Consider the following 12,375-nt stretch of genomic DNA (forward strand, 5'->3'; position numbering starts at 1 on the left):
AAACAGTTGATGCGCACCTCTGATTGCGTGTTTTTATTGGCCACACCTACAACATGATTTCATTGGACAGCTACAAGTGTGACGGGCCGGAAAAAGAGCCAATCAGAGGCTTCCAAATGAAAGTCCCACTTATCACCTCATGTTTGAAAATCACCATCCCCCACGAGACTCAGTTTCCTTAGTTCAGTTCTCCCGCTCAAAACATTGTGCACAGATAATGTGTCTATTCCGCAAACTTAAATGATTCTGATACATAAAGAAACCGTTTACCATAAGTCATATTTTACCCGTCATACATTTCAAAGTTAAAATGTATATTTTCGACTGTCCTGCATTATCATATCTGTTTGAATTTTTGGTGCGTTTTATTTTTTCTCCAATTCGTTAACCGCGTTCGATAAAAAATGCCTTAAAACGTTATAAACGTAATGAAAGAGAAACCAAGACATATCACAAATAACAGCACAAACTTTGAGCATAAATTTCTGAGATGGTGCCTTATTTTAATTGGTTACAGACCATCTCTTTTATATAAAAAAAAAAAAATTATAAAAAAAAACTTATATTTGAAAAGTTCTATTGTTAGTCTGCCGGTATTTTACTTTGGATTAAACTAATAATCAAGTAACATGCCAAATTTGTGACAGTAAACTGGCATACAATAATAACTTCGCCAATGTTACAACAAATCTGCAACAAGATAACAGAGTTGAGTCAGCTGCCCAATTCACATCAATAAACCAAGAATCGATTAAATGGGTTTGGGAATCGACTCTTGGAATCGATTCTAACGATTCCAAAACCAGAAATCATCCCTGAAGTAATATACAGTTCTATTCATGTTTGGAAAAAATGTCATCAAACAACAGATTATGTTTGGACAGTAATTGTACAAGAGACAATTTCATTATGATTCATGAACTGCGATAAATGCAGAAAACGAGTGACAGAGAACAAAAACACTTTCTGCAGAACTTATAATAATATGTTTATTTTAAACATAAAACAACTCTACCACCAAGACATTGACTCTTCATGTGAGAGTGTGTGTGGCTCTTAAAAGAGCCGTTGGGTTTGTCTGATGAGAATCAAGTCGTTTATCCTCCGAAGCCGTACAGAGTTCGTCCCTGTCGTTTCAGCGCGTACACAACGTCCATGGCAGTGACGGTCTTTCTCTTGGCGTGTTCAGTGTAGGTGACGGCATCACGGATAACGTTCTCCAGAAACACCTTCAACACACCGCGGGTCTCCTCGTAGATCAGACCGGAGATACGCTTGACACCGCCACGGCGAGCGAGACGACGGATGGCGGGTTTGGTGATTCCCTGGATGTTATCACGCAACACTTTGCGGTGACGCTTAGCGCCTCCTTTCCCGAGTCCTTTACCGCCTTTACCTCTTCCAGACATGATGATTACAGGTCGAAGATCAACTGAATGTGAGAAATAGAGCTGGGATGAAATATTTATATTTGTCTACAGGACCTAGTGGAAACACAGCACTGAAGGCGGAGGCAACGTCACGTCACGTGTTTGCCGTTGTCAGTTCACATGTCTAATCCACTAAAGCTTGTAGTTTATTTCACTCGAAATTATAAGATTTTTTTAGAAAAAAAAAAAATTATTATCGTAACTATCAGGTTGACACCTTTTATTATTTACTATATTTATTTATTTAGTAAAAGGCTTATCGATAGACTGTTTAGGTACTCTGAGGGTCAAATGATAAATAAATAATGATCATAATAATAATAGTAAATTTAAAGGTCAAATATAAAGCTTTACTCGTTTTACCAATTTTTGTTTTTACAGATACCAATTTGAATTATTATTATTTTAAATTAATTACTCCTATGTTTGTTTTTAATGTGTATGTTATTCTTCAATGTGAACAAGATAACTTTATCACATGTAAATGATCTGTTGAAAAGTTATTGAAAGATTACATTTGAAGTTTTGTGCTATCTTTGTAAAAATATCTGAATGACCTTCCCAGCTAATAGGGAACATTCTCAGAACTTTTGCTAACGTTCTGTTAAGGTTCTTTTAAAGTTACGAACAAACGTTCTTCTAATAATGTTAATAGAACATTACTTAAATATTTGATAAACGTTCTAAAAATGTTAGCTTGGAAATGTTATTTATGTATTGTTAGTTAAACATTCTTTAAACATTACAACTGGGCAATTTAATCATAGCTTGTTTTAAAAGACATTTAAAATAAACAACAAATTTACATCAATGAATCAATTGCAGTTAAAATCAGTTCTGTCTTTTCTTGCAATGTGCTTAAAAGTCACAAGACTTTTAAGTGCCCTAAATCAGGCAAAGAGTGAACGAAATGAATGAGTCAATTTGGACGCTGACATATACACGGAGCATCAGAGAGAGCGGGAAAGAGCGCTGGAGATGATGCAGAAACAACATCAACACATATGAACTTTTATCTTACATGTAGGATAATACTAATATAATACAAAATAACAATTATAATGCTTGTTAATCTTATAAAATGGTGTACATCTTCATTCTGTTTGTCACGTTTAATTCAATATATATTTTCATATAGATTAAAACCTTGACACTCTCCCATCCAAACTTGGCAGCATTTCTGAATGCCGAGAAGAGATGACGTGCACATATCGCCCTAATGCGACTGTAATACAGTACTAAAGTTATTATGAACAACATCCATTGATTATTGGACGAATATCTACGTGATAACTGAATATTTGAATAATTTCTGTTCGCAGTCTTCTGGCTTAACAACAATATCACCACAGTGAATTAGTGAAGAAAGAAATCACTTAGCATTTTAATGGCAAAATAAAAAAATAACCATATTAAATATTTAGTCTATATTAATAAATCAGAAATGGTCCAATTTATTTGTATGATTTTGGATCGCTATATTTGATTATGTTCTGTTTAATCACGTTCTGATATGTCAAAAATTTAAACACTACGGTCAGTGTGAAATAAAACATTGCAGAAATGAAATGGCATCTCTCGCTCTCCCACTTGCTCTCTCTCTCTCTCCCACTTTCTCTCTCTCTCTCTCCCATTTGCTCTCTCTTTCCCTGCACATCAATCCTCCCCGCGTTGGATTATGGGCAAGATAGCATCGGCGAGTGTACGGCTGCATCCAAAACCAGGAAAATGTTGCCTTCTGAGGCTGTATACGGAGGCAGGATGAAATTAAGGTGCTTTTCGAACTGTTTGGAGACCAGTTTCCTTAAGAGTTCCATTCATTCAAAACAGCTGTCAGTTAAGCCATTAACTGATTTGGCAGCAAGTCAGCTTCCTACGTTTTCGGATGCAGCCCAAATCCTCTGTACACTCAAAATCACAATGGATTGTGGGTAAGAATGAGTGAACAAATTTGGGGAATGAGATTTAGGGAATGAATTCGGACACTACTACAAAATGGCCGACTCCCAAAATAGTGCACTATAAAGTAGATAGGAGGCAATTTCGGACACAGCACGAGTGTGCCCGTGAGAAAGTCCAAAAGTGCACTAGAGAGACCGAGTGTGCCTGCGAGAAAGACCGAAAGCACCGACATACTGTACTTTTGTCATCATTAGAACCCAGGATATTCCTTTAAGATGAATAAAAACCAAAGAGTCTCAAACTCTGTTTATTTGAGGAGTTTCATGTAATAATGAAAACTCCTTATTAGAAGAATAATTGTAACTTAATTTAATATTGAGGTGGTTCACAATGACTGGTGGGTAATTTTCCCTCTCCACTTCCTGTTAAGTGATGTATTGATGTTCCTTTATTCCCTATACCATTTGGAGTGCCCTTCTAACTAAACATACACGCTCCCTTCAGATTGGAATCTCACTATTAAAATATATATATATATATATATATATATATATATATATATATATATATATATATATATATACAGGTGCATCTCAATAAATTAGAATGTCATGAAAAAGTTCATTTATTTCAGTAATTCAACTCAAATTGTGAAACTCGTGTATTAAATAAATTCAATGCACACAGACTGAAGTAGTTTAAGTCTTTGGTTCTTTTAATTGTGATGATTTTGGCTCACATTTAACAAAAACCCACCAATTCACTATCTCAACAAATTAGAATATGGTGACATGCCAATCAGCTAATCAACTCAAAACACCTGCAAAGATTTCCTGAGCCTTCAAAATGGTCTCTCAGTTTGGTTCACTAGGCTACACAGTCATGGGGAAGGCTGCTGATCTGACAGTTGTCCAGAAGACAATCATTGACACCCTTCACAAGGAGGGTAAGCCACAAACATTCATTGCCAAAGAAGCTAGCTGTTCACAGAGTGCTGTATCCAAGCATGTTAACAGAAAGTTGAGTGGAAGGAAAAAGTGTGGAAGAAAAAGATGCACAACCAACCGAGAGAACCGCAGCCTTATGAGGATTGTCAAGCAAAATCGATTCAAGAATTTGGGTGAACTTCACAAGGAATGGACTGAGGCTGGGGTCAAGGCATCAAGAGCCACCACACACAGACGTGTCAAGGAATTTGGCTACAGTTGTCGTATTCCTCTTATTAAGCCACTCCTGAACCACAGACAACGTCAGAGGTGTCTTACCTGGGCTAAGGAGAAGAACAACTGGACTGTTGCCCAGTGTTCCAAAGTCCTCTTTTCAGATGAGAGCAAGTTTTGTATTTCATTTGGAAACCAAGGTCCTAGAGTCTGGAGGAAGGGTGGAGAAGCTCATAGCCCAAGTTGCTTGAAGTCCAGTGTTAAGTTTCCACAGTCTGTGATGATTTGGGGTGCAATGTCATCTGCTGGTGTTGGTCCATTGTGTTTTTTGAAAACCAAAGTCACTGCACCCGTTTACCAAGAAATTTTGGAGCATGTCATGCTTCCTTCTGCTGACCAGCTTTTTAAAGATGCTGATTTTATTTTCCAGCAGGATTTGGCACCTGCCCACACTGCCAAAAGCTCCAAAAGTTGGTTAAATGACCATGGTGTTGGTGTGCTTGACTGGCCAGCAAACTCACCAGACCTGAACCCCATAGAGAATCTATTGGGTATTGTCAAGAGGAAAATGAGAAACAAGAGACCAAAAAATGCAGATGAGCTGAAGGCCACTGTCAAAGAAACCTGGGCTTCCATACCACCTCAGCAGTGCCACAAACTGATCACCTCCATGCCACGCCGAATTGATGCAGTAATTAAAGCAAAAGGAGCCCCTACCAAGTATTGAGTACATATACAGTAAATGAACATACTTTCCAGAAGGCCAACAATTCACTAAAAATGTTTTTTTTATTGGTCTTATGATGTATTCTAATTTGAGATAGTGAATTGGTGGGTTTTTGTTAAATGTGAGCCAAAATCATCACAATTAAAAGAACCAAAGACTTAAACTACTTCAGTCTGTGTGCATTGAATTTATTTAATACACGAGTTTCACAATTTGAGTTGAATTACTGAAATAAATGAACTTTTCCACGACATTCTAATTTATTGAGATGCACCTGTATATATATATATGGCTAAATATCATGTAAAGTCCACTTCACAGGGCACTATCAATCAATCAATCAACTAATATTAACCCTTTCCAGCCGGTGCGTTCAAATTTTGGAACAATTATTCCCATGGTTCCTGTCTCAATATCTTCGCCGTCCAATCACCGATTTTATTTCTGAAAACTGCCAGATACTCATGACAATATAAGCTAAAAGCACATATGATTGGTTAAGGGGTTACTGGGCGAGAATAATACATTCATCATCATCGTCATCCTCCATTTGCCTGGGCGGAGCCAGAGAGGATATCCTGGGAGATTACCTCCAGTGTTGGACTTAGTGCTTCAATTTGAAAACTGAGGCGATCTTTCGAGGTAAGACAAGTTATTTAACATGTGTTGTCAATATTGTCTATTGAAAGTCAAAATGTTTTAGTTACAAAGCATTTATTTGTAGGAGTAACGCTAGTTATTTTTGGACAGGCAGCTAGCCTCTATTTTTAAGCAAATATCTGTGAAACTTGCTAAATAAACATTAACTAGCAATACTATGTACATTTTTAACTAAATATCAATAACTTCTTTTGCCAATTTTGTTGCTTGTGAAAAATCTGCCTGAAGTAATGTGAGGCAGAGAGCAGACGCTGTTCAGACCTTTTTTTTTTTTTTTTTTTTTTTTTTTGATGCTCAGACCTTCCTGGAAACTGGCCTGCTAGTTAGATAGTTATCTAGCTTGTTGATTTTCCCATGTAATAAAAAAAATGGTAGATAGCTTTCTATAATTTAGCAGATAGCCTTACCAATCCATCACACAGACATGATTTTAGATTGTGTGTAGCTTCCTGTTCACAAGGAAAATGTGAGAGGGCTGTCTGCAGTTGGACATTCTGCTTAGTCTGCAAGCCTTTGGTGACTATTCAGTGTATGGATTTGTGAAGAACACTGCTGGCTACCAATTGTGTACCTTTTTTCTGGTAGTAGAGATGGAAAGACTATGGTTCCCTGCTTTTGAGGGCATGAGCACACAGGAGGAAGATCTGCTGGACCAGGAACTACTGCAGGAAGACCCGGACCACAAGGAGATGGAAGATGAGATGGAACCTGATCCCCAGCCGAGACCATCAACTGGGTATGAATGTGTATGTATTGTTTGTTTCTATTTCTCATATGTCTGATACTCATAGTAACACTAACACTGTTACTCTTATTATTTTGGATATGGCTAGCCATTCTCGCACAGGTCCCAAGTCAGCTAGAAAGCATAAACGCTTCCCTGACTCTGAAACAAAAATGCCAGCAGCTCTTTCAGCCTAACCAAAATCTCACAATAGATGAACGTATGGTCAAGTCTAAAGCTCGGTCAGGATTTAAACAATACATGAAGGGCAAGCCTACTCGGTGGGGTTTTAAATTATTGGTAATTGCAACATCAGACTCTGGGTATACTCTCAACTTTAATGTTTACAAAGGTAGTCATGATGGACGTGTCATTGACTTGGTCACCAAAGTAGTTGAATCGTTACTGCAGCCATTCAAAGACCAGGGCCTCGATGTCTGGTTTGACAACTTTTACACAGCCCCAGCTCTAATGGTTAAGTTGTTAGAAATGGGAACTAATGCCTGTGGGACATGAAGGGTGAATCATAAACCGTTTCCTGCAGAATTTAAAGACATCAAAAGATGGGAACACAAGACAGCTCGTGGGGATATGAGGTGGTGTAGGATTGAGGAGAATATACTTGTAATATACTTGTCAGTGGAAGGACACGCGTGCAGTTACATGCCTCTCCAATTTCCACAATGCGAATGATTCAACCGAAATTACTAGGTTTGTAAAAAATGATGGCGACTGGAGAAAAGAAGTAGCCCTCCAGCCCACTGTAATCAGCGATTATAACAAAAGCATGGGCAGTGTTGATAGGTCAGACCAAATGATAAAATCTTACGACATCCTACAAAAAACTCAGAAGTGGTGGAAGACTCTTTTTTTTTTTTTTTTTTTTTTCACTTCATAGACATTGCCGTCGTCAATAGTTTCATATTGTTTAAGGACTGCAAACACATTCATGCGGCACCAGGGGATGAGCATAGACCAATGAACTTAACCCAGATAGATTTCAGAGAAAACCTGGCTCGTCAACTGGGAGGTATCAATATTCACACAAGTTTACCTTGGCATACACTAAAGCCTGTAGTCCCTCCTTTGTCATCACTCCACACAGCCCATGTCCCTAAATTTGAAGAGTCTTCTAAGAGATGTTGGCTATGCTATTGGAAAAGTAGGACTGAAAATAAAACTAAAGTAGCTTGCTGCGTGCCGGAATGTAATGGCAAAAGACTTTGCTTTGTTCGTGATAGGTACTGTTTTCAATCTTGGCACTCAGCTGAGAGTGACCAGTTTTGCGAAGAGGCCTAGGTTGGGCTGTGTTTACTGGTGTTGTCCTCCCCCTCCCCTCTTTTCTCCCCCTCTTCTCTCCACAGGTATTGCAGTTGTTGAGTTTTTATGAATTTTATATATATATATATATATATATATATATATATATATTCTGTTCCTGCACTCTTTATTAAAAATGTATTTACTGTAGATATTTTGATTTTGTATGTTTTGCTGTGTAATTCATGTGTAATCTAATGTTCAAATTAAATAAAGTGTGTGTTTTATTGAACACATAAAATGTATATTTCAGTGTTTGTGTCCTTCATTTTCAGATGCAAAAATAATAAATTATTATTACAAGTGCTCAAAAGGAGTATTTGAGGAGTGGTCATGTGAAATGTATCTTAACATTGTAAAAGTTTTCCCACTAATCACTAGAATGGTCATAACTTTTGAACAATAGATTATATTTCAAATCTGTCTGCTATTCTACATTGCCCACAAAAGTATGTATATTTCATACACTCTAAGTTTCCCTCTAGCTTGTAATTAAAATGGTTGAAAATGCAGTTGTCTGATGAAGTATGGTGGCCGGAGAAGATTTTTGTAAAAAATGCTGTGTGAAATCTTATTAATAAAGGATAATTAGCCTTAAATATATTTATATCATTTGAAAGCCCTAGTTCTTCTCTTCAATATGGTATATACCGTTCAGGTGTGTGATGTTATATAAATATGAATGTAATATGAAAATGGATATGAATATCATATTCTGGCACAGAATTTTGGGCTCAGGCTTTGTCAGGGCTCTTTAACCCTTTATTCTAAACAGCTCTCACAAGGAGAATAAGAGAAAAAGAAAAATGCTGTGAACAAACAGCATTTAGAAGGTTCAGTCCACACATAACCCCTCGTACTAAAATAAAACTGACCTTATACAGTGCATCCGGAAAGTATTCACAGCGCTTCACTTTTTCCACATTTTGTTATGTTATAGCCTTATTCCAAAATGGATTAAATTAATTATTTTCCTCAAAATTCTACAAACAATACCCCATAATGACAACGTGAAAGAAGTTTGTTTGAAATCTTTGCAAATTTCTTAAAAATAAAAAACGAAAAAAATCACATGTATGCCATGACACTCAAAATTGAGCTCAGGTGCATCCTGTTTCCAATGATCATCCTTGAGATGTTGCTACAACTTGATTGGAGTTCACCTGAGGTAAATTCAGTTGATTGGACATGATTTGGAAAGGCACACACCTGTCTATATAAGGTCCCACAGTTAACAGTGCATGTCAGAGCACAAACCAAGCCATGAAGTCCAAGGAATTGTCTGTAGACCTCCGAGACAGGATTTTTTTTCGAGGCACAGATCTGGGGAAGGGTACAGAAACATTTCTGCAGCATTGAAGGTCCCAATGAGCACAGTAGCCTCCATCATCCATAAATGGAAGAAGTTTGGAACCACCAGGACTCTTCCTAGAGCTGGCCGCCTGGCCAAACTGAGTGATCGGGGGAGATGGGCTTTAGTCAGGGAGGTGACCAAGAACTCTGACAGAGCTCCAGCATTTCTCTGTGGAGAGAGGAGAACCTTCCAGAAGAACAACCATCTCTGCAGCACTCCACCAATCAGGCCTGTATGGTAGAGTGGCCAGACGGAAGCCACTCCTCAGTAAAAGGCACATGACAGCCCGCCTGGAGTTTGCCAAAAGGCACCTGAAGGACTCTCAGACCATGAGAAACAAAGATTGAATTCTTTGGCCTGAATGGCAAGCATCGTGTCTGGAGAAAACCAGGCACCGCTCATCACCTAGTCAATACCATCCCTACAGTAAAGCATGGTGGTGGCAGCATCATGCTGTGGGGATGTTTTTCAGTGGCAGGAACTGGGAGACTAGTCAGGATCGAGAGAAAGATGAATGCAGCAATGTACAGAGACATCCTTGATGAAAACCTGCTCCAGAGCGCTCTGGACCTCAGACTGGGGCGAAGGTTCATCTTCCAACAGGACAACAACCCTAAGCACACAGCCAAGATAACAAAGGAGTGGCTCCGGGACAACTCTGTGAATGTCCTTGAGTGGCCCAGCCAGAGCCCAGACTTGAACCCGATTGAACATCTCTGGAGAGATCTGAAAATGGCTGTGCACCGACGCTCCCCATCCAACCTGATGGAGCTTGAGAGGTCCTGCAAAGAAGAATGGGAGAAACTGCCCAAAAATAGGTGTGCCAAGCTTGTAGCATCATACTCAAAAAGACTTGAGGCTGTAATTGGTGCCAAAGGTGCTTCAACAAAGAATTGAGCAAAGGCTGTGAATACTTATGTACATGTGGGTTATGTTTTTTTTATTTTTTTTATTTTTTTTTATAAATTTGCAAACATTTCAAACAAACTTCTTTCATGTTGTCATTATGGGGTATTGTTTGCAGAATTTTGAGGAAAATAATGAATTTAATCCATTTAGGAATAAGGCTGTAACATAACAAAATGTGGAAAAAGTGAAGCGCTGTGAATACTTTCCGGTTGCACTGTACTTATCATAGTAACACCAACTGTGGTATATGTAAAAATATTTTAAATTTAGCCCTAGATGTTTATTAACTTTGTACAAATGTTATTGTAAAAATAATTATTTCTTATTAAATAATTACATAATAGAAATTAAAATGATAATAATTATAGATTACAATTCCAAATGAATGAATTTTAGTAAAGTGGACTTTACTAGATATCCAGTGCTCAGTAAGTAGGGAGCAATGATAACTCTGTAGGAAACCTGCAGATTGTAACAGCTTGTATTTTATTAGCTTAGCAAATAGCTATTTAAGTTTGATCAGTTTTCTGCTATGTCAAAGTTATACGTTTCATCAGAAAGTTAATCTGTTATTAATCACAATTTCTAATTTGTCTTTCACAGTGGTATTTCAACAATAATAAAACAACAAGATGGAGACTGACCATGACTGGGTTTGACCATTTTTATCCTTTTTAGTGCCTGGTGTTTATGGTTTGGTTGGTTTTTGACCCCTTTTGCCTTTTTTTGCTGCTTTAATTGCATAAATGCAACAATGCAAAAGCAGATACACACTGTAAAAAATGATATGATCAATAAGTCATGTCAACTTATTTGTTTTCATTGCTTAAACGTATAAAAACAATTTGAACTTGATTTTATAAATTGTACTAGATTCAACTTTTTTTGTTTTGTTTTTTAAGTCGGTTTAATATAATTATAATTTAAGGGGTCCCAACAAAGTGTAATGAACTTAGCAATTTAAGTTCTATCTTACTGCCATTGAAGCCACCTTTTCACTGCATCTGACATGTAGAGTCGTGCGGGGGCTGCGTTGAGCTCCGACCATCTGCGGACATGTCATTTTTGAATCCGATTTGAGCTACGGCTGCTTTGAAATATTTCAACTTGTGCGACTACCGCATACGACCGCCCTACCGGAAGTGGAGTATTCATTCAAACATATCAGCACGAATGAGAAGAATGGATTTGACCTCAACTTTATTCTAAACACCTGTTACTTCTGTATTTTTGACAATTATGGATGAGAAGGATAGAAGTCAGAAATTAATAGTTTACACTGCTAACACATGACAAAAAGCTTTTGTAATTACAGTAAATGTGTGATTTGAATGTGTAGCCTACAATTTTTCTGCACATGCAAAACTTATTTATTAAAAATGACATTTTTTTTCCGCTTTCTATTTGTTGAATTATGGTTATTGTTGTTGCTGTTAATTATTATAATAATAACTAGCTGTATTAAAATAAATAATACTATTAATAATAAATACTGAGTGTATATTAATCATGCATTTCATCAAGCGGGCATCCGCAAAGATTTTCGCGCCCTTTGAAAGAAGCCGTTGGTTATTCAGACAGCGTGCGGGTGATTTGGTACTCCTAACTCAATAAATACTGGTATCTTAACATCTCTTTACTTTTAATATTGACTTGGTACCAAAGTTCAGGTAATTTTAACATCCCCCATCCAGTCTATAACTGTGTATGGCTGTCTAGCTAGGTTAAGATTAGTTAGCTAGACGTCACCAGTCAGTAAAGCTTCTTTGCAGTGGGGCTGAAATGAATATACAACGTTACTGGAATAGTTGACTATAAAATAATTGTAAACACAACTTTTCTTTGTCAAATAATAGTTTAATCTCATTAATCTCAACATGAGGTCATATAAAACTAAAGATGACGCTTGAGAGGAGCACTTCTGATGGTAGAAAAATATTTTAATTGTGTAAACTTGGGTACTAACCAACAAGCTTGTCATATTTACCTCCCTTTGTAGTTTATGACCATTACAGTGAAGATCACCAAATAGTTTAACTGGCTATGTAGCTCAGATATTAATGAATTAGGAGGCCATTGTTATCATGTGGGAATAATTATTTCTTGTGTGTATGGTTCACCCAACTAAATTATGTTTACAGTTAGTTGCTTACAGATTCAATTAAGGTACCTCATAGCAAGTTCTGATA

The 12,375-nt window shown here is 37.3% G+C and overlaps 1 protein-coding gene across 1 annotated transcript; it reads right to left on the reverse strand.

The window, feature by feature from the left end:
- Positions 1 to 950: 950 nt before the first annotated feature.
- Positions 951 to 11,249, reverse strand: LOC127443434 (histone H4-like). Its single transcript, XM_051702086.1, has 2 exons — positions 11,163 to 11,249; positions 951 to 1,475 (listed from the first exon to the last, which is right to left on the reverse strand). Exons 1-2 carry the CDS (start codon positions 11,247 to 11,249, stop codon positions 1,098 to 1,100), a joined length of 465 nt encoding a protein of 154 aa, XP_051558046.1. The 3' UTR covers positions 951 to 1,097.
- Between the last annotated feature and the right edge of the window lie 1,126 nt (positions 11,250 to 12,375).

Source organism: Myxocyprinus asiaticus, chromosome 1 (genome assembly GCF_019703515.2).
Source record: "Myxocyprinus asiaticus isolate MX2 ecotype Aquarium Trade chromosome 1, UBuf_Myxa_2, whole genome shotgun sequence".
Classification (NCBI taxonomy): domain Eukaryota; kingdom Metazoa; phylum Chordata; class Actinopteri; order Cypriniformes; family Catostomidae; genus Myxocyprinus; species Myxocyprinus asiaticus.

Coding starts and splice junctions, on each gene's coding strand:
- LOC127443434 (XM_051702086.1), bottom strand. CDS start 11,249: ATGACATGTCCGCAGATGGTCGGAGCTCAACGCAGCCCCCGCACGACT. Junction 1,476..11,162: donor AAAAGGTGGCTTCAATGGCA/GTAAGATAGAAC, acceptor TAGGTCCTGTAG/ACAAATATAAATATTTCATC.